Source organism: Manacus candei, unplaced genomic scaffold, assembly GCF_025592945.1.
Source record: "Manacus candei isolate 608988 ecotype Guabito, Panama unplaced genomic scaffold, ASM2559294v1 h1tg000078l, whole genome shotgun sequence".
Classification (NCBI taxonomy): Eukaryota; Metazoa; Chordata; class Aves; order Passeriformes; family Pipridae; genus Manacus; species Manacus candei.
This window is the reverse complement of record NW_026138126.1, coordinates 1763947-1784419: the sequence shown is the minus strand read 5'-3', so window position 1 is coordinate 1784419 and position 20473 is coordinate 1763947. Positions and strand designations below refer to the sequence as shown.

Here is a 20473-nt window from a genome sequence, read left to right as displayed (position 1 = left end):
ATTTTAGCTGCTGCCACGATCCAAAAACCAGAACAATTAATGCAGCTTTAACTGAGATTGCCTGAATTACTTTTTCCTGTAATTTCACATTAGTGACAGGGCCTTCCAAAGGGCTGGTGGTAGGGATTCCTCATCTCCTTTTGGAAGGCAAGGAGCTTTAGGAAGCTCCCTAACCCTAAACCTAACCCTGCACCCAAGGCAGGGAGAGGGGATCCTCACTCACCTCCATCACTGCATTCAGTGCTGGGGCAAACCCACATCCTGGTTTTGGGTCCATCCAAACTGGAAGGGTCTTATAAAAGGACCACTTACAAAGCCAAAAAATTCAACTTTGTTTTGAAAGTTTATTGGATCATCTTGACACAAAATCATTACAGCAGCTTGTGGTATGTTGTTTCCTTTATCTTTTTTTTTTTTTTCTTTTTTACGGGAATGTTGATAGCAAATAAATTTGTGAATGTAACACATCATACAGTTTCAAAATTCTAGAATCACTGCACAGGATTCTGTAAGAGACTCTACATGCTAAAGTGACAGTTTTCATCCATGGATTTAAAAAAAAAAACAAAAACAAAAGAACCACTAATTGAGGAACATTATCCTTTAAGACAATTTTAATATGTTCAGTTTCTAATACACAACTGGCTAACCAAGGGAGGCTGACCAAAACCAAACCCTCCATGGCCCAGCAGCACGGTCAGACCCAGAGCTGGGCCTGGCCATGAACCCCGAGCACCAGAGCAGAGCCTCGGCCAAAATCCCTCCTGGGGGAAGAGTGTGAAGAGCACAAGACGTGTAAAGCACAGGACATCACCCAAGGGATAAGATCAACACCTCATCCTGCTCCCTGCGTGGGGTTTGGGGTTTTTAGGAGTGGTGGTGGTGGTGCTGGAGATGTGCAGACCCACCCAGCTCTGCCCTGGGCACCTTCCTGGAGAGCAAACCCCTCCCGAGCTGTGCCTTGAACAAAACCATTCCAGGAGTTCTCCATTTGCTGGGTGTGGAACAGCGAGGGAAAAAATGGGGGGGATAAAAAAATAAATTGAAAGCAAGGGATGTTGGAGAAGGACATCAGCTGAGCATCCCTGCAGGACAGGGACATCCCCTTCCAGTGGTGACTCCACAAGATTTCAATGGTGCAGAATGGGCTTTACTTCAGACCCTCCTTCTTCCCTCTAAGGCAACCTTCTGCAGAGCCAAATCTGCAGCTCCTCACCCCCACCCCATCCTGCACTGGGAGAGGGGATCCCAATCAACCCCCTTCCCTCCTGCACCCAAGGCAGGGAGAGGGGATCCTCACTCAGCTCCATCCCCTCCTGCACCCCAGCAGGGAGAGCAGCTCCTCATCCCCCCTCCTTCCTGCATCCTGTCTGGGAGGGGGGCTCCCAACCCATCCCTCTCTCCTGCCCTGGGGCAGGGAGGGCTCTGCCAAATCTGCTCCCACTGGTGGGAGGACAGGGCCGGGGGACACTGGGGGGACACTGGGGGGACACTGGGACAGCTGGCTGCAGAGCCCAGAGGGAGGCCAGGGCTGTACCTGCACGCTGAGCACGAGGGGTTTCCCTGACCTGGCCATGGTGAACCTCGGCCGGGAGCAGAAGGATAACAGCACAGGAACAGACCCCTTTGGAGTTCCAGTTTCTTGCTACAGCTTCACTGTTCAGGAATGTGAAATCGAAGTGGACTCATCAAACCCATCAGCAGAGCCAGCTCAGAGGGGACAGGCCTGACAGACTCTGTGTGTGGGGCAGGCCCGGGAGCAGAGACCAAACAGCAACACTTCAGCCCACCTCATGCTCCCGCTCTCGACTCTTCCAGCTGTCACTAAAAGAAGGTTAAGGCTCAAGGCAACTACTATAGACAAACTCAAACATCCCAGTTCTCACAGGGCTCCTTTGGATTAGCTCAAGGAGATGGAGGATGTTTATATGCTGATCACAATAGATCTTGAGATAATAATAATAATAAATCATATATATATATATATAAAAAAAAAAAACAAAACAAAAAAGAGGCCTTCAGGTCCAGCACCAGCCTCTGCTAGAAATATACATCAACTACAGCAGCCCTGAATATTCCATGGCTAAGGATTCAGTCAACCTTCCCTGGCATGAGCACAAGCAACAGACTGTGCCACTGGTGATAAAGTCCTGCTCATCCCTCGTCCCATGCAGATGGAAGGTCATGGGATCATCATGAGCTGCTGAATAAATAGTGCCCTCCCCTCCCTCCCTCCCCTCCCTCCTCCAGTCATGTCACCAGGATCTCTTTGGGCTAGAAAGGGTTAACACCACGGTTTGTAAAAAGTTGTGAAATAAAAAGGTAACATACAGCCTGGAAATGTCTAAACTGCAAGGGAAGGTGGAGGGAAGGGAAAGCACGTGCCTCAGGGTAGTACATGCGTACGAGGGAGCAACTGAACACTGGGGTCTGCCCGGCTTTACACGAGGCTGTGTTCCTGGCCTTGGAACATGGGAGAGGGGAGAGTCAGCACTTGGACAATGTCTCTTTCATCTCGTCCAACAAGTTGCTAAGCAGGGTGGAATCGTTACATTTCCCATCTATGGATACTGAGTTCTCTCCCTTGGAAAGGAAAAAAGAAAAAGGAAAAAAATCCATCAGCTCCTCTTCCACGCTGGGATAATTTTGTTCCCAAGCTCAGGGAAGAGGCAGTGGAAGAGAGGGAAAGCTGCAGATTTGGCTTCTCTCACCTTTTTTACCAGTAGGCAGACGTGATGGCCCTGGATAGAACGGCTGTACATGGATGCACAGGAATCAACACGTTCCACAACTGCAAAGGAACAGGAATTCCAGTCAGTGGGACAATTTTAACACAAGCCTTGCTTCCCTCCCACTGCTCTGCCTGGCCTGAGGAACAGGAGCTGCTGCAGAGGGGAGGAGGAAGTTGGGGTTAAGATGTGCCTGGCTCCTCCTGGCTTCTGGCTGGGACATTTCACAATAACGAGGTGACTCATTTGTCTCCTAAGGCACAAACACTGCTCAGAATGCAGATTTCTTCCCCAGAAACACTTCCAGTGAGGCAATGTCTAGTGCAAACACCAGAGCACGATGAAACAGCCTGTTGTTTTGCTTCAGCCCGCCCTTGTGTTTTAATTAATAAATCCAAACCTGGATGGCTGGGGCTCTCCCTCACTGAACTGAAGCCCTGAAGATCAAACCCACCCTCCACTCCAGGGAGCACTCACAGCCTGTGATCACACATGTGATACCTGTCACATGCCTCACTGGGCTGCAGGAAAGCCCCAGGGACAGAAGGAGAGTCCATTTTGAAGAACACTGCCTGCTTTGAGTATTAAAAAACTGGAAAAAACTCATCTCCCAAGTTTATTTAATCTGGCCATCACCTGCTCCTGTGGTTGCTGAGGCCATGGAGTGTTGTGCTTGCCAAGCGCAGCAGAGATTTTAGGATATGGAGCTTTGCAGAAGGTTCTGCATCCAGGAACACTCACCTGAAAAATGATGATGAAAACAGATCTTTGCCAGTAGATGCTGGAAAGAAATGCTAATTCCATCTACTTTAATAGAACTCATGTGCAGATCTCCAGACTCCAGGAGCTTGGCAAAAGCATCACTGCAAAACAGGGAGGAAGGAAACACTTCAGCAGAAATGCAAGGGGAACACTCCCCACTAGTCCCACGGAGACATGGCAGGATGGAGAAGTCTCAGTACCACCAAGCTCTAGGAAAATGGGTTTGCAGCAAATATGGGAAGCACACTCCAGACTCCTCTGGAGCATCCTGACCTCAACCAGAGCTGCCCCTGCCACACAGGGCACAGAGCTCCCTCCTCACAGCCACTGGACACAATCTAAGGTATCAAACACCACCCAGGACACTGAGCTGGGACAAAGCCCCCAGGACAGGCAGAGCCCAGCTCAGCCCCGGGGGCAGCACTTACCTATAGCAAGGCGTGGTGATCAAGTATGAAGCACAACTGAAGTGCAATTTGAAATCTAGTTTTTCATGGGTTGAACCTTCATCATTCTGCAACAGGTCAGAGGAAAGGAGATGAATGGGAGCCCTGAGGCAGCAAGAGGAGGCACCACCCCCACCTACCAGGCACCAAGGAGGACTGCAGGGCTCAGTTCCCTCTGAAATCCCCCAGCTGGGCCTGAAGGATCAGTCTGGGAACAACCATCCCACTAAAACATCAGCCCACTCATGGATTTGGGCAGCTGGGCTGGCACAGGTAAGGCACAACTGGCTGCAGGTTCTGCCTGCACTCTGCTGGAATAAACTGAGCAGACTGAGTTTAAACTAACACTCGGGGATGTGGTCTTACAGCTCATTATTTTCTGAGCAAAATCACAAATTAGTATCTCCCAGATTCTTAGATACTGAAAATAGGACTAGCCTGCTATTTTTAAGAAACTCTTAAAATAGAGATAATGTCTGACTCAGGAGTAGCCACAACTGTCTCTGTTCACTTCCTCTGAGCTGCTCATGCAGCTCCTTCATTAATTGTACTGAAATAAGATCAAAGCCCCACATAGTCTTGCACAAGTCAATACTCATCAAACAATGCCTTCAGATAACCTCACTCTTGCTCTGGTTTCCATCCTTATTAACTCTATTAATCCTCATTACTGCTCTCCAGCCTTGTTGCAGGCAGCAGTGTCCAGCTGATGCCTGGCTAACTGAGATGAGGAGGAACAGCCCCTGGTTCCATGTTTCCCAGATCCCTGCAGGGATTCTCCAGCTGACAGTGTGGCCCCTGTCCCAGGCTGCCCTGCTCACACACTGCCAGCAGTGACACTGAGGACACCCTCTGCACAAGATGTCCTGTGCCAACGCTCCTCTCCCAGCACAGGGGGGGTGCAGCAGAGATGAAATGATGCCTAAAGAAAGCTCCAGAGCACAACTTCCCACCCAGGTCCAGCTCCCTGACACAGATCCAAAGGAAGCAGAAGCAGTTGAGAGCTGCACTTACTTTGACTATAAAGGACAGTGTTCCTTTTAACTTCTGAGCCATAATAATACTCTGAAGGGTAAACACAAACTGGGCTTCATTAGAGATTCCTGGCGTGGAGAGAGGAGAGGGAGAAGTCAGGTCAGAACATGGCTCCCGGATCTAAGTCATGGTTAGAGTAAACTCATTTATGTGCTGACTGCTTTTGAACCAAGTTTGGAATTTTCTGTGTTGTTGGAAGAGAGTTCCACACACAGTTCCTGTGGTGAGTCAGTGTTACAGCACTTGGGTCTCTCGGAAACAGCATTTGGTAGAGGTTATTGAGCAAGTGCCTGGGCAGAGTATGTCACAGTGGCACACATTTAAACTATTTGTGTAACTGGAAATTAGAAAGCTTTCAGAGCTAATTTGAATTCTAATGTTTCTACATTTTCCTTTTAATATATAAGTCTGTGTCAAGAATAGAATTAAAACCAAATTAAATACCCCACTGCTTTCCATGGGGGACCAAAATGCACCCTGAGGCCACCAGAGCTCTCTGTGAGCTGTTTCAGTATTCAAATGAACTCTCTGCTGAGGAAGTGAAATCCAAGGAAGTTCAGCACTTCAGCTGTTCTGCTGTGCTCTGTGCAAAGCCACTGTCCTTCATTTCTGTGTCTCAACACTCCTGAAGGGCTCAGCTCCCCTCCTTACACATCCTCACACAAACCTTCACTGCATGAGGCCTCTGCCACTGAAACAGCAGGACAAACAGCTCCAGAATAAATCCAGAGTGGATTCTAATGGTCCATAAACCTCTAACTTGGTTTGATTTTAAATCTCATAGCAAACTCCTCATGAATGTTGGGGTTTTGTAGTCCAAGGGGTGCCAGCCTGCAGGCACCTGGAGAAAGAACTGGGACTCTTGGGACTCCCAGCCCTAAATTAAGGCTTTGCTCTTGCTGCACAGAACCACCTGTGTCACAGCCACGCTCTGAGAAGCTTTATCCTCTCCAGGGAACTGTGGCAAAGCCAGCCAGGCAGAGACAAGGTTTTTTAGGCAAACAGCAGGAAGTTCAAACCATTCTTCCCACAGGAGGGCAGTGCAGGGCCAGCCACAGTCCAAGAACCCCGTGCAAAGCCTACCAGGGGGGAGCTGGAAGGGCACAGGAATCCCATCGTGGACTGAGGATCCTTCTGGTCGGAGCATTTTAGTGTTGAGAGAGTCCAGGACATTTAGTTCCATGCTCTTAAGGAAGCTAGTGCTTTTGTTCTCAAAGATGACAGACACAGTCACTTGACTGTCGTTCTGGAGGTTTCCTTGGATGTCATAGGTCTGCAAATGAAGGGAAAAGTGTCACAGGAAAGGTTCAGAGACTCCAAGGAGCAGAACCCAGCACCAGGATAAAACAAGGCTCAAAAGGAGGGAATCTGCACAGCTAGAGGGTAATGAACACACACTGGTGCTGAGCTATGTGGTGGGAAAATATCAACTTAGAAACTAAAGTGGGACACCCAAAGGGATGGAAATTGTTATAGTTCTGCCTCCTGGGATTTAAACAGTTCCTCAGCTACATGGTGCCCACCTGAAGTCACCACACCATCCCCAGGGTACCCCCTCTGTTCTTAGGGAACACAAAGAGGAGACATCTGGAACAAAACTCACCATTTTAATGAATGGATTTTCAGCAAGAAGGCGGTAACTGGACATGGGCTGAAAAACAAGAGAGAAAAATCAGTGTCCCAGTGTAAGTAACTTCTCTGCAAAGGGGCTCCCTCTCCCTCCTCCCCAGCAGCCCAGCCCTGCTGGTGCCCTGTGCCAGGGCACAGCTACTCACTGGCAGTGGCTCATCCTCTAGTGTTCCGTTCTGCACCGACCCCGGGGGCTCCTCCTCGCTGTGGTGACTCTTCTTTTTGGATTTCTTTTTATCCTTGGATTTCTCCTCTTTCTCTTTCTTGTGCTTTTTCTTCTTATGCTTGGAGGATTTCTGCTGAGAAGAACAAGAAATTGCAACAAAGCCCTTAAAAGCCCCCTTGTCCCACACTTCCAAGGCCACTCTCACTCTGCACTTTCTGGATTGAGCAAAGTTTTCCTTCACTGCAGAACCCAAAACAAAGCTCCCATTCCTTAAATCCAGGGCTGAGTCCCAGAAAACCCTTGCTCCCCACTGGGATGATAATACCTTATCCCAAAGCAGCCTGGGAGCAGCACAAGGCCAAATCTCTCCAACTGCTTGGAAGCTCAGCTTTAACTGTGACCTGTTCCTTGGCTCAAGAAACAACCAAACCTCTCAAGGTTTAGGGCTGCTCAAGGATGTAACACTTGCAGGTGATCATCACACTGAAGAGGAGTTGGCAATTCCTTGTGCTGCTTTTTAAGGAATTTCAGACAGCAGCAGAACGTGGCTAAAGGGTGACAGCAACTTCATAGGATCAGAGAAGCAGTGAAGTTGGAAAAGACCTTTAAGATCATCAAGCCCAAGCATCAACCAGCAGCACCACCACGGTCACCACTACCCCACGTCCCCAAGTGCCACATCCACGTTTTTTGAACGCTCCAGGGACGGTGACTCCACCCTTGGCAGCCTGTGCCAGTGCTTTACAACCCCTTCCATGAAGAAATGTTTCCTAATATCTAATCTAAACCTCCCCTGGTGCAATTTGAGGCCATTTCCTCTTAACTTAAACCACTTACCTTTCCTTCATCCTCCTCCTCCTCATCATCCCGCTCTTCCCTTTCTTCCTTTTTGACCTCCTGAGGTTCAGCCACCACAGCAGCTCCCAGTGCAGGCTCGCTCTGAGGAGATGAGCAGAGGGACTGTGACACTGTGCAGCTGAAACAACCCCATCTCACACCAAAAGAGGTCCCAGCAGTGACACTCACCCCCAACTGTTATTTCAAACACGACATTAGGCTCACATGGGACCAAGCACTTCAATTTATGCCTCTGAAACCCAGCAAATATGATCACCTGAGGACACCATGCAAGAGGTTTCTTCCATCCCCTTCAATTCCCTGTTTCATCCTCTACAATCTCACATCAAAATTCATGAGATTTTCTCTTTCACACAGTGTCTCTCATGTCTATTAATGTTGCTCATGTCTAGCTCACACTGGGAAATAAAACCATACCACTATACAATATTAAACCCCACCAGCAATATTAAAGTTGACCAAGCCTGTACCTATATCTGTATTTTTACTTTTATCCCTTGATCTGCACAGGAGAATGAGCCTGAAACCTCCCACTGCACTGTCTGTGAACTGGGGACACACAGTCTCACTGCTCCCCAGCAACGAGCTGAGGAGATGGAGCTGATTTCCCCTCTGTGCTGCAGGATGACACAGCACAGCTCAGACACCAGCACAAGGGAAGCTTCCTGCGAGGGGTAAGATGTGGGACAGGGGTTACCTGTGCCTGGGGTGCAGGAGCAGGTGCTGGAGCAGTGGAGAGCCAGAAATCCAAGTCTTCCCCCTGAATTTCATGAGAAAAAAACATTATGGTTGTTTTGGCACCATTCTTAAAAACAAACAGACAACCCCCTCCAAAACCAACAAAGAAAACCAAGCCAGAAGATCCCAGGGCTGGAGCCCCTCTGCTGTGAGGAAAGGCTGAGAGAGCTCGGGGTGCTCACCTGGAGGAGAGAAGGCTCCAGGGAGAGCTGAGAGCCCCTTGCAGGGCCTAAAGGGGCTCCAGGAGAGCTGGAGAGGGACTGGGGACAAGGGATGGAGGGACAGGACAAGGGGAATGGCTTCCCAGTGCCAGAGGGCAGGGATAGATGGGATATTGGGAAGGAATTGTTGGCTGTGAGGGTGGGGAGGCCCTGGCACAGGTTTCCCAGAGCAGCTGTGGCTGCCCCATCCCTGGCAGTGTCCAAGGCCAGGTTGGACAGGGCTTGGAGCAACCTGGGCTAGTGGAAGGTGTCCCTGCCCATGGCAGGGGGTGGCACTGGATGGGCTTTAAGGTCCCTTTCAACACAAACTAGTGTTTCATTCCATGACTCTGCAACAATTAAATTAAACCCCTAATTCTTCATGGAAGTGCAGCACTCCAGAGCTCCTCATGCACAGATGCTGCAACACGTTTAGGAGCAAACAGTTCAAGAAGCTTCACTTCAGCCTTTGAGCACCTCCAAACCCAGGTGACAGTGACTGCCCAGAACCCTCACCCCCTCTCCAGGCATCCCAAGAACACTGGGCACACAGAGAAGTGCATCTCTGCAGGGTGCCTAATGAGGAGGCTGCAAGTCTGAGAGATCCTGCAGTAAATGCGAGGCAGGATGCAGAACAAACCCGAGTCCCAGGTATTTTTCTAGGGAATTCCCCGTTTGAAGAACACACAAAATGCCAGTAAACTCAGCTTCCAGCTGAGCTCTGGCAGCTCTGCTGTGTAGGTTGCAGTGAAGCTGAATTTTTCTGGCTTAGAAGGCTGAGGAAATGTTAATTAACAGAAATCTTTAAATACCTGTTGTTATGGCTGTAAAAATGTAGGGAAATAAAGGTTGAAGGCATTCAGCTGTTTGAACTGTCAAATGTGACTCTTCCTAAGCAACAAACTGAACACAGCAATAAAAACCAGCAGTTGCTAAAATAATGCAAGTCTTGGAGAATTACCTTTTTTTCTTCTTCTTCTTCCTCCTCCTCTACCACCTTTTTCTCCTTCTCTTTCTTCTTTCCTTTGTCTCTCTCTTTTTCTTTGTGTTTCTTTTCCTTCTTTTTGGGTTTCTTGCTCTTCTTCTCTACCAGGGCAGCTTCTGAGTCCGGTGACTTCAGGGTCTCGACATTTCTGTGTCTCTGCACTGGCAGCTTCTCACTGTCTGCTAAGGGTCTGGAAAAGAGAGAGCCCATCACCCTGGTGCACACATCCTCCCCCTGCCCAGATTGTCTGCTGGGGGTCCAGGACAAGGTGTGCTTCGTTTTTAAAGAGCTGGGCCCCATAAAAAAACCCTGAAATCAGCACATATTTCTGCACCTGAAGTTTATTTATGCAACTGCAGACACTGCCCTGGAGGATTAGAAGTTGAAGAAAACAATTTGAAGGGGACTGAGAGCCAAGGTCTTGCTGTTTAACTCCTAAAAGTGCTAATTACAGACCTGCAGGCTGAGTAACACCTGCAGAAGAACACACTGGGTGTTACCCTCTATTTCCATGGAATCCCTCTCGGAGGAAGAGCAAAGATGTGAAGCAGCATTTCCACCAGGGTGGAAATCCGAGCAGTGGGATGTCAGCACAGCTCAAACAGCCCTTGAAGGGTGTGGGGTTTGTTGTTCTTGATGAGTAGATCCCTCCAACTGATTTTTATTTTGGAAGTTTACACTCTGAATTTGTACCCTACCATCACATTTTAAAAGTTAAGTCATATTTAACTTCAGACACCTGTTTCCAAAATAGTATAGTAGCACAGTTATGCTACAAATAGTAGTTCACATTACACTGTATCCCAAATTGGGAAGAAACACCACAGAAATTTCTCTTGTTCTTGTCAAACGTTTCCAGAAATCAGCAAGAATTTCACAGTTTGCCTCTTTTTCTATTTCTCAGCTTTTATTTAATGTTAATTTTCATGTTTGCACAGCAAACACCAGTTCAGGAAGATTTCTAACGGCTTCAAATACCTTAAATTTTTGGCCTACACTGCACAAAGGACCAGACCCAATTCATTTTTCACTTTCCAAGGGCAAGATGGGCCCCACCTGTGTGAGCAGCCAAGAGGCCTCATCCTTCAGCTGCATCACACACACCTCTACAGGAACAGGGGCCAGGCTGAGCCAGGGACAAAACCCACACAAATGCGAGGGTCACTGATTTCAGCAGTTCCACCACCCTTCAAGGATTTACAGTGTCCACCAAAATCAACCAACCTGGCAAAGGTCAACACTTACAAGATGTTCTTACCTGGGAGGCTTCCCTGAAACCAGACTGCGTGTGAGCGTGACAGACAGAGCAGTGCAAGCAGAGAGAGAGAGAGGACAGAGATGAGAACCATGACAGGACAGCAGGGCCACCACGGGCCATGGGCAGGGATGGGTGGAACAGGGCAACGGTCCAGAGATGCCTCCTGAGCACAGCACCCAGCCCCTGCTCTGTGCCCTGCACTGGGGAGGCTCCTCATGCAAATACAGGCTCTGTAGTCAAAAACTGAGCTTCTTTTATACAATGGCACCTGCAGACCCAGAGGAATGATGGGCTCAGGAAAAAAGGAAGTTTTTCAGAAACAGTTCCTTCCCTTTTTTGCAAGGTGGTGAGGGGCCAAAGCTCTACAAACTGGGGAACTGCAGAGAAGGGCACAGACTTCCAAGGGGTAGAGAGATACTACACACACCCCCACGGGGCTGCAGAGTCCTCCAAACTTTACAGGAGGCATCCCTGGACCATAAAACAACTATTTTTAGCATGATGATTTTGTAAAACAGCAACTAAAGAAACAACCAATCTCCATGTGCAGCACTGAACAGCCCAGAGCTAATGTGATGCAGGGATTTGGGATGCTGGCACTGGGACAGCTCCAGCAGCTGAGTGGGGGCCAGACTGGGCACAGTTGTGACAGTTCCCTCAGTCATGGCAGAACACCTTTCAACAGTGGGACCACACTGAACAGCCCCAGGGCACAGGGGGTGGGACAGACACGGTGTTACTGGGCAGTGACCACAACCCAGGGCACACGGGCTCCCACGGACACAGAGCTTCTGAGAGGGACACACGGACACAGGGCACACTCAGGGCCAACACAGGGCACAGCAGACACAGTGGGACACCCAAACGCTGAGAGGAACTCACACCTCATCCAGGGACACTGCCTGTGCTTCCAGACTCCTTTCAGTCACACTAAAGGACTCCCTTGTCCCTCCCAGCCCCTCCCTGATCCAGCAGCTGAGCTTTTATCACCCATGTTGCAGTGGGGGCCCAGGCTGGTTGATCACCTGAGGTTTCACCCAAACCATGGGGAGAGACTTGAGCTTTTTCCCCTCTGAAGTCCCAGTGCCTGCTCAGCCCAGCCCTGCCCTCCTGTGTTCTCATTGCAACTCATTAATTCCCACACAAACTGTCACTTACTTATCCAGATCTATATCAAGTGCTTTATAGGGATCATTGGGATCCTTGTCATCTTCATCACTGGGCAGAGCATTCTGCAGGAGAGATAAAGAGACCATCACTGAGGGAGCAATTCCCAAACTAAAGCTCTACATCACCCAAATTAAATGTTTTTGAGCCTGTTAACCCTGGCCCAGGCCAGCTGCAGTCAGGCACTTAGGGGAACAATGCTCTTCAATGCAGCATCAAGTTACAAGATTAATTTAGAACAGAAAACTCTTCTTCATAAACTGCAGCATTTGAATGGCTGCTGCTTGGTTCTGATTAAAGGAAATTTTAGGAACAAACACAGATGACATCATTAGCATGTGCAATTAATTACCATCAGCTGCAAAGTTGCTGACTAGACAGCAAGTTACTGTCAAAGTGAAGCAGCAGAGCACAATTGATGCTATTTGGACAGCACTACTCTTAGAGCAGGGATGCACATTGTTTTGTTGGTTGGTTTTGACTTTTTTAATAGCTTCAGGGGATATTTTTTGTCTTTCTTGTGCACAAAAATTCACAAAAATCATTCCTCCCTCTGAAAAGAGCAGCCTGGGACCATCTCAGTCATTCCTGAAACGGCTCTGCCAGGAACCAGAGGTCTGGGAATGCCAAACTGTGGACTGGCTGGCAATTCTGGGGGCAGACTGTCTCAAGAGCAGCACACAAAGGCAGCCCAGCCCCAAGCCCAGCACTGACCTCGGGCATCTCCTCGGTGATGATGTCCACGTGGTGGGCGGGCGCGATGTCCTCCTCGCTCTCCGTGTGCAGGGAGTTGTGCCGATGGTGTTTCCCTCTCTTCTCCTTCTTCTGCTTTTTCTTCTTCTTGTCTTTCTCCAGTTTCTGTTTGTGCCTCCTCTCCTCTTCCAGTTTCACGTACTGGTCAGACATGGGCATTCCTGGGGGGCAGCCGAGCTGCTCTCAGGCCACAGTGCACATGGACTGAGCACTGGGCAGGATGGCAGCAGTGCCCCTGCTCCCAGCCCCTGCCAGCAGTGCCCCTGCTCCCAGCAGTGCCCCTGCTCCCAGCCCCTGCCAGCAGTGCCCCTGCTCCCAGCCCCTCAGAGCCAGCAGGATCCACCCTCCCTGTGCTCCCACATCCCCTCACCCAGCTGCCCTCTCACACTGCATCTCTCCAAACCAGGGCAGAGCTCAGTTCTGCTCCCTGGGTCTTGTCCACATTAACTGCCTTACAAAGAACACCTAAACATTGATTCTTTGGGCAGAATTGGTGCCACTGCTGTACTAATACTGACATCTTCCCACACTCCTGGGAAAATATTTGATATTTAATATCGATATTAAATATATGCACTTAGAACTCATCCCTTGCAATGGACTGCACTTTATCAGCAGCTTTTCAGCTGAAAAACACTCAGATACACAGATGCCTTTTGAGATTTGAATATAGATATTATACCATCAGACTCCACTTAAAGTCTCTGATCACCTCCACCATTTACATGACCACTTCTAAGACATTGTTAAGGTGACTGTTCCCCCACATTTACACATTACAGCCTTGGCTGCACAATATCCTTTATCACAACTATTTCTAATATTATCTCAAGAACTTGACTGCAAAGTACTATTTTCAAATGTAAATTAAGGAGATATATTTAAGAGTCTAATCAAAGTGTGCTCCTTACCCTTCAGAACCTCAGGAGGAACTCCTGAGAAGGAATTACGACTTTTGCTTAACTGAAATTTCTGTAATTAATTTTCCAGATTAGCTGTGCTTACCTGGAACTTTTAATGGGACAGAAAGGTCGATCTGCACCACAGGAATATGCTCCACCCCTGGAGTGTCTTGGTATCGCTGGGAAAACAGAGACTTGTTACATTCTGAGCACTGCAAGTACAAATCTCTGCAAACATACATTACAAAACATCAAGCAGTTCAATCCCTTAAGTGAACATTTTAAAGGATAGGGATGGAACAGCTTGTTACTAATCCTGTGTGGCAGCAGAGTGTGTTTTAAAGCCAGCTGATAATTATTACAAAAGACCCTTCTCTTGCTACAGTTTTTTAACCCCACTACTGCCTTGAAGGTTTCCTGCAACTCCCTGAAGAATTCTTGGTTTGTTTTATCACTAATAACCTGCCACTTCAGAAGATCAACTGGGAGATTTGAGTTGGGGCAAAGGGGGCAGTCCTTGAACATCCAGGGAATGGAGCAGGTTCCTTCCCTGGAAAAGGTGTTAAGAGACCACAACAACTTTCTGATGCACAGAACACATGGAGCATGTTCAAGGTTCACCTCTGGGTGAGGTGCCTGGTGATGGGAACTCTGGATCACCCAGAGGGACAGACTGCACAGACACTTGCAGAGCACTGGCTGCTCTCGGGATATCAGGTCACTCCTGAGATTCTCCACACAAACAGGACCTGTAAAACCAGTTGTAGGCAGCCACTGCAGTGCACACACCATAAAGGGGGCAGTGTCCCAGAGGAAGCTGCAGCTCTGATGTTCAGGGAGCCTTCACACAGTGACATGAGAGGCCAGGGAGATACTGCAATTCAGACTCACCTTCTGTGGGGAAGGAGAGCTTTTAATATAAAATGGGTTGTTTGCCTGTTCTTGTTTCCGGGCTTCCCGACGCTAAAAACGAGAGAGGATTTGCAGTTAAAATGTTTGTTTGTAAGCAAAGAGAGAAAAGGCATCAAAGTGCAAGACATAATCTCCCTGAATTTCTGGAACAATATACATAATTACTTGTGAAAAGAGCAGAGCAGCTCATGTATGATAAAGCAGTTCTGAGTTACAAGACATACCAGGATAGAACTACAGGTACCATTACTAATTCCCAACCCTGGAAGTGTCCATGGCCAGGACAGACAGGGATTTGAGCAAAGTGGGATAGTGGAAGGTGTCCCTGCCCGTGGCAGAACTAAATGATATTTAAGGTCCCTTCCAACCCAAACCATTCCATGATTCTATGATTCTATAACTAATATTCCTTAGAACACCCTTCTTTGCTTTTTAGATATAGGCTAGAGGTGGTAACTTCCCAAAGGCCACATTTTGATGGCAATTCAAATGTTTGCTTTCCTATCCATAAAGACAGTAAGAAGTGAAGATTCTTATCAACAAGTTCTCTCTGTGACACCAGAAAGGTCAGAGGCAGGAAAGGTGGGATCCCTGCTGAGAACAGACATGTCACAGTAACTCACAGAAGCTGCTGAGGTCCACAAGCACCAGTTCAGATCAAACCATCAGCTTCCCAGAGCTGCACAGAGCACAACAGCTCCCTGGCTACCTGGAGACTCCCCAGCAGCTCCAACTGCTTCAGCAGCACTTACTTTACTACTGAACTATGTAAGGAAGAGCATTTTAACATTCACTCACTCTGGCCAGCTCCTCTTCATCTATCTCTGGCTGTCTGTGTCTGGAATGCCTTTGTTCCTCTTCATGAAAGATTGTTTTGGGCTTTTCATCCTCAGACTCGCTGTCTGAGGGAGGTTCATTGATCCAGGCATCGAGGTCCAGGCTGGGGAGAATTGCAGTGAACAAACAGCTTGCCTCAGTACCCTTGAGCATTTCAGTGTCTCATCACACACTTTGCTTTATCATTTAAGAGTTTAAAAGTTTAAATAAGGCTTTAGGAGAGAGAAGGAACCTCACCCCTCTGGAACAGGTACTTTCTTCTGTGCTTTAGGAGCCACAGGGTTCAGCTCACCAGCAAACAGGGCTATCACCTCCTCAGCTACAGGAACTTCTTTTGCTTGTAGCTTCTGAATGTATTTTATCAGCTGCAAGATGCAAGAAGCCTAAAAACAAATGCAGAAGTAATTTCAGGAGTAATATTAATCATCTGAACCAAACAAATCAACTGCAGTGGAAGTCAGCAGAAGGTAAGTGTTCTACTCCATGAAGGGAATTAAGAGAAGCAGCATAAACTGTAGGTTTGGAGCAAATGTAAAAATTCCACATTAACCCTCCCTTCTAGCTGGGTCCTTTTTGTGTCCTTATGTGCCTGAATAATTTTAAAATTAAATTGTTCTGAGTGAAGTCCTTGCAGCCTCCAGAGATGGCATCAAACTACAGTGAGATCTGGGCTTTGTCCTTGATAACAGCTTACAGCAAATGAGCACGGCCACAGGCAACCACAACATGCTCCAAGACAAATGAGAGCCTTTCCATGATAAATCCCAAAGCAATTTTGTTGTCTCACCCTCTCCTGCACCTCCAGGTCTGCACTCTGGACAAACTGAGGCAGGCGCTCAATCATCAGCTGGGTGATTTCCTGAGCTGCTTCCTTGTCCCCAGCCTGCTCCTTCTGCTGCAGGATGGATGCATAGAGCTTCACCATGTTCTGCACATACACTGCCTGGATGTGGCCGGGCAGAGTTGTCACTTTGGGCCTCAGCATTGCTTCCAAGGTCTGGTTGGCTTCCTCGAGGTGTCTGTAAGCAGAGAGTGCCCCAGAAATAAAGCCCAGCAGGCAGCGCTCAGCTCGTGAAGGTCACGTATGGCTCAGCCAGGAGAACAGATCACAGAACTTGTTTTAACAAATCTCATGCTCCTACTCACAATTGTCTCCTCACAGCTAAATGGAACATGCACAAAAAAGTTACTGGACTACTACAAACTGGAAGATAAAATTCTTTCAAAACAAAAATGTGATCAAACTGAAAAAGGAGAGTATGTTCTCTTACTTCTTAATCAACAGTTTTCTTTCCACAACTTTTTTAATTAAAGGTCTGATCTGGACCAGTGTTCCTTAAATATCACATCTACTGTGTGAATTTAAACTGGAATCACTGTTCAGAATGACAACTAAAAGAAGAAACATCAAACCTGGAGACTATACTATACAGTTAGTTCAATTTACCAAACTGAAAGCTGGGTAAGCAGCAGTATCTGCACACACAACCAAGACACAAAAACATCTACTAAAGCTAAAAGACAATGTTGGTACAAGAATATTGGAAACTGTGCTACTGTGGGTACTGAGAAACTCTGAGCAAAAAGGAAAACGATTTCTAATTCCCAGGAAGACTGGGTTCTGCAAAACTCTTTCAACAAAGGCAAAACAGGGAACAGAGGAAGAACTATTTCAAACATGGTGACTGGACATGTGCCCTAAGATACAAATGATTAAGGAATTCTTTCAATGTCTTCTTAAGATCTAGCAGCTTCTACCCACAACACTACAGAACTATTAGAGAGTGTCCAGGGAGGGCTAAGAAGATGGGGAAGGGTCTGGAGGAGAAGGGTCTGAGGAGCAGCTGAGGGCACTCGGCTGGTTCAGCTGGAGCAGAGGAGACTGAGGGGAGACTCCTCGGGGGCTGCAGCTCCTGCCGAGGGGAGGCGGAGGGGCAGGGACTGAGCTCTGCTCTGGGACCAGGGACAGGACCCAGGGAAGGGCTGGAGCTGTGCCAGGGGGTTGGGATGGATCTCAGGGAAAGGTTCCTCCCCCACAGGGTGCTGGGGCACTGCCCAGGCTCCCCAGGGCAGTGGGCACGGCCCCAAGGCTGCCAGAGCTCCAGGGGCGTTTGGACAACGCTCTGAGGGACAGGGTGGGATTGTTGGGGTGTCCTGGGCAAGGCAGGAGTTGGACTGGATGATCCCTGAGACCCTTCCAACTTGGGATATTTTGTGATTCACTACAATGGCTTCCTGCACGGGCAGGACTACGGAGAAGAAAAACAACCAGATACTCAAAATGCCTGGGCTAGGAAGAGCCGAGGAAGCCATGGGGTGAGGGAGTAGGAAAGCAGCACTGAGGTGCAAAGCCTGCCCCATCCTGCTCTCCAAGCCACCTTTCCGTGCCCCACACCCCAGCACTCACTCGGAGAACTCCCCGCAGATCCAGGCGGCCGCGTAGAGCACCTCGCAGATGCCGTTGCGCTGGGTGTTGCTGGCCAGCAGGTGGGCGTTGTCCAGCAGCGTGGCCATCTGCGACACCGCGAACTTCCGGATGGCCTTCACCCTGATGGCCACGTCCAGCATCTGCGCCGCGATGAGGTGGCCGTGCCTCGTGCCCTCCAGGCGGGTCAGCTCCACCAGGATGCTGATGTACCTGCGGGCAGCACAGTGGGATCAGGGACAGTCCCACGTCACCCGCGAGAGGAGCCCCAGCCGGCGGGGGAGCACTGACCACTCGAAGTTGGTGATGTACTGGTAGTTGGACTGGCTGCAGATGTCGATGATCTTGGTCAGCAGCTCATCCCGGTACGTCGTCCCTTCGGCTTTGTCCACGTGGATCATCAGCTTCTTCACGATCTCCATCAAGTTCTTCTTTGATACCTGGGACAGAGTTGAAGGCTGAACCACAGCTGAGCCCTTTGCCACACTGCCAAGTCCTTCTCACTCCAGCAAAGCAGCTGTTGGCTCTTGGCTGGGCCCATGTCATCTGTTAACAAGACATCAGAACCACCTCTCTAGGTCCAAGCTTTGGTCACAATCCAAAAAGGAACCTGTTTGTGTCTTTATGTAATATTGTGATTAAAGTAATTATAACAATCATTATATGTAACGTTGTTATTAAAGCAGAGCCAGCCCAAGTGCCCAAGGCTGTGCTGTGGGAGAGCTGAGGATCAGAATTACTCACAGCAACACAGAAACCCAGCAGGAAATTCATCTTCTACTGCAAGATGAGCAAATTTAAGAGTTTAAATCGCTTTTGCTTCTAAAGGAAACAAATTTAGGAGTCATTGACATCCAGTGGAATTCTAGCATTTCAAAATGGGTGATTTCCAAAGTGAGAAACTCCTTCCAGTCTGAACCAAAGTTTTTAAAGCCCTCTCATGCTGTGCCAGGTGTTTTACTTGTCATAAGTGCCAGAAAAGACAAGGGAGTTATCACAAGTCAAGGGGGGCAGAGGGCAGAGAAAGTTGCATGTTTTTCTTAAATATCCCTTTCCTAGAGGGACCCAGGGGCTGGAGAGGAAATCAGTGTAGGAACATACCATGCCATAGAGGAGATCTAAAGCTCTGAGCCTGATGGACTCATCTTTGTCATCCAAACACTGCAGAATGAGATCCTTGTGGGACTGGACCGACTTGGGGTGTGTTTTCAGGATTTTGGACATTGCCAACAGTCCCAGGTACTTCACTGTGAAAGACCAAATAAAACTTCTTTCCAAATATAGAAACACTGGTTTGTGCTGAGCATGAAATCTTAAAGCTGGTTTCAGTAGAAGCACTTGGTATTCAGACACTTGAATAAAAATCCATGATGAAGAAAAGCATTTTTGAGAATTGTGCATAGCCTTTAATTTCATAATCCCATATACAGACATGTAATTATAGATACAATCTTCATCATGGGCTTCTCATACACCTCAAGTTTTATCACTGACATTAAAACATGTATTTTATATATAGGAACTATGGGTTTTGAGAACAGGCATCCTGGGGTGAATACAGTTTTAAAGCACTGAAGATTGGTGTGTAACAGTCCTGTCCTCAATGAGAAAAAAATCAGATGGCAGCAAAAAGAGCTGCACAAAGGAAAAGTCTCCCAGTATTCTTTGTGGTCACTAACGTAGATCAACACTCCCATTTCACTATTATGCTCCCACTGCTGAGTACCCCTCACTGCTTTCCAAGCAGCAAGTCTACAAAAAGGATAATCCCAGAGCGTGGAAAGAATTGGTTTAGATTTACAAGACCACAAAGAGCAGTAATTATTGCTCTCGTTTGTTTTAAAAAAATGAAGTGCTCACCATCAGAAATTATTTCCACATGAAACCCCCCAGCAATTGTTTGGAGCACACCAGGCCCTACAACCCCGAGTGAGGTGTTTGCAGAGACAGCCCCAGGGCTTGGGGGCCACGAGCTTCATGAAGACAAGCACCATACTTACAGTTCTGGTCAGAGTCTTCTATCAATATCCTCAACTTCTGAACACACAGCTGGAAAAAAAAGACCAAGTCATGTTTATTACATTATTGATTAAAATAACTCTTCCCAAAGTCCACTCATTACACAAAGAAGTGCACTGAGTACCAAGGGGCTCTAGGTTCGAGGGTTTTGTTGCATTAACACATTTCCAATCAGAAGGAACCTGACAGCAGGAGCTGAATAAAGAGTTAGGACAACTCTACATGAGGAGAATCTGCATTTTAGAGCCAAATAAATAAGAGAATTTATACAGGAAATGCTTCAGTGTGCAGGATTGCTCCTGCTTTAACACAACCCCCTTTCCTCGGGGCACTTGGGCTCACAGGGCAGACAGAAGAACCCCCCAAGCCCAGGGTGGTACCTGGATGCTGGCACTGTGGTTGGGCATCCCCGAGGACAGAGAGATCAGCACTGAAACACAGAACACAAACCCCAGTCAGCACAGCTGGGCTCCAGGGGCTGCAACAACACAACACCTGAGGGGCCACACCCAGCTCTGCTCACAGGCAAATTTATTTTATCTTTGTGTAATATTTAGATGTATATTTATGTATAATATTTATACAGTTTATTTTGTTGCTTGTTTGTTTGCTTGGACCTTTGGGGGTCTGGGGGAAGGAGAGAAGGTTGTGA

The 20473-nt window shown here is 48.0% G+C and overlaps 1 protein-coding gene across 2 annotated transcripts in view; it reads right to left on the bottom strand.

The window, feature by feature from the left end:
* Window positions 1-324: 324 nt before the first annotated feature.
* Window positions 325-20473, bottom strand: part of AP3D1 (adaptor related protein complex 3 subunit delta 1) — a 42789-nt gene continuing 22640 nt past the window's right edge. Inside the window, exons 10-32 of one of the 2 annotated variants that reach the window (XM_051810576.1) lie at window positions 20202-20251; window positions 19803-19851; window positions 18904-19049; window positions 18094-18242; window positions 17785-18015; window positions 16165-16396; window positions 15615-15760; window positions 15339-15480; window positions 14520-14591; window positions 13732-13807; window positions 12688-12887; window positions 11965-12038; window positions 9525-9738; window positions 8323-8385; window positions 7605-7706; window positions 6748-6900; window positions 6576-6623; window positions 6056-6245; window positions 4952-5040; window positions 3920-4005; window positions 3471-3592; window positions 2712-2791; window positions 325-2583 (exon numbers count right to left, since the gene is read on the bottom strand). In XM_051810576.1, the coding sequence (XP_051666536.1) occupies window positions 2488-2583; window positions 2712-2791; window positions 3471-3592; window positions 3920-4005; window positions 4952-5040; window positions 6056-6245; window positions 6576-6623; window positions 6748-6900; window positions 7605-7706; window positions 8323-8385; window positions 9525-9738; window positions 11965-12038; window positions 12688-12887; window positions 13732-13807; window positions 14520-14591; window positions 15339-15480; window positions 15615-15760; window positions 16165-16396; window positions 17785-18015; window positions 18094-18242; window positions 18904-19049; window positions 19803-19851; window positions 20202-20251 (2810 nt within the window). In that variant the 3' untranslated portion in view covers window positions 325-2487. The remainder of the gene's footprint in view (window positions 2584-2711; window positions 2792-3470; window positions 3593-3919; window positions 4006-4951; window positions 5041-6055; window positions 6246-6575; window positions 6624-6747; window positions 6901-7604; window positions 7707-8322; window positions 8386-9524; window positions 9739-11964; window positions 12039-12687; window positions 12888-13731; window positions 13808-14519; window positions 14592-15338; window positions 15481-15614; window positions 15761-16164; window positions 16397-17784; window positions 18016-18093; window positions 18243-18903; window positions 19050-19802; window positions 19852-20201; window positions 20252-20473) is intronic. The other variant, XM_051810577.1, reaches the window with a different exon arrangement.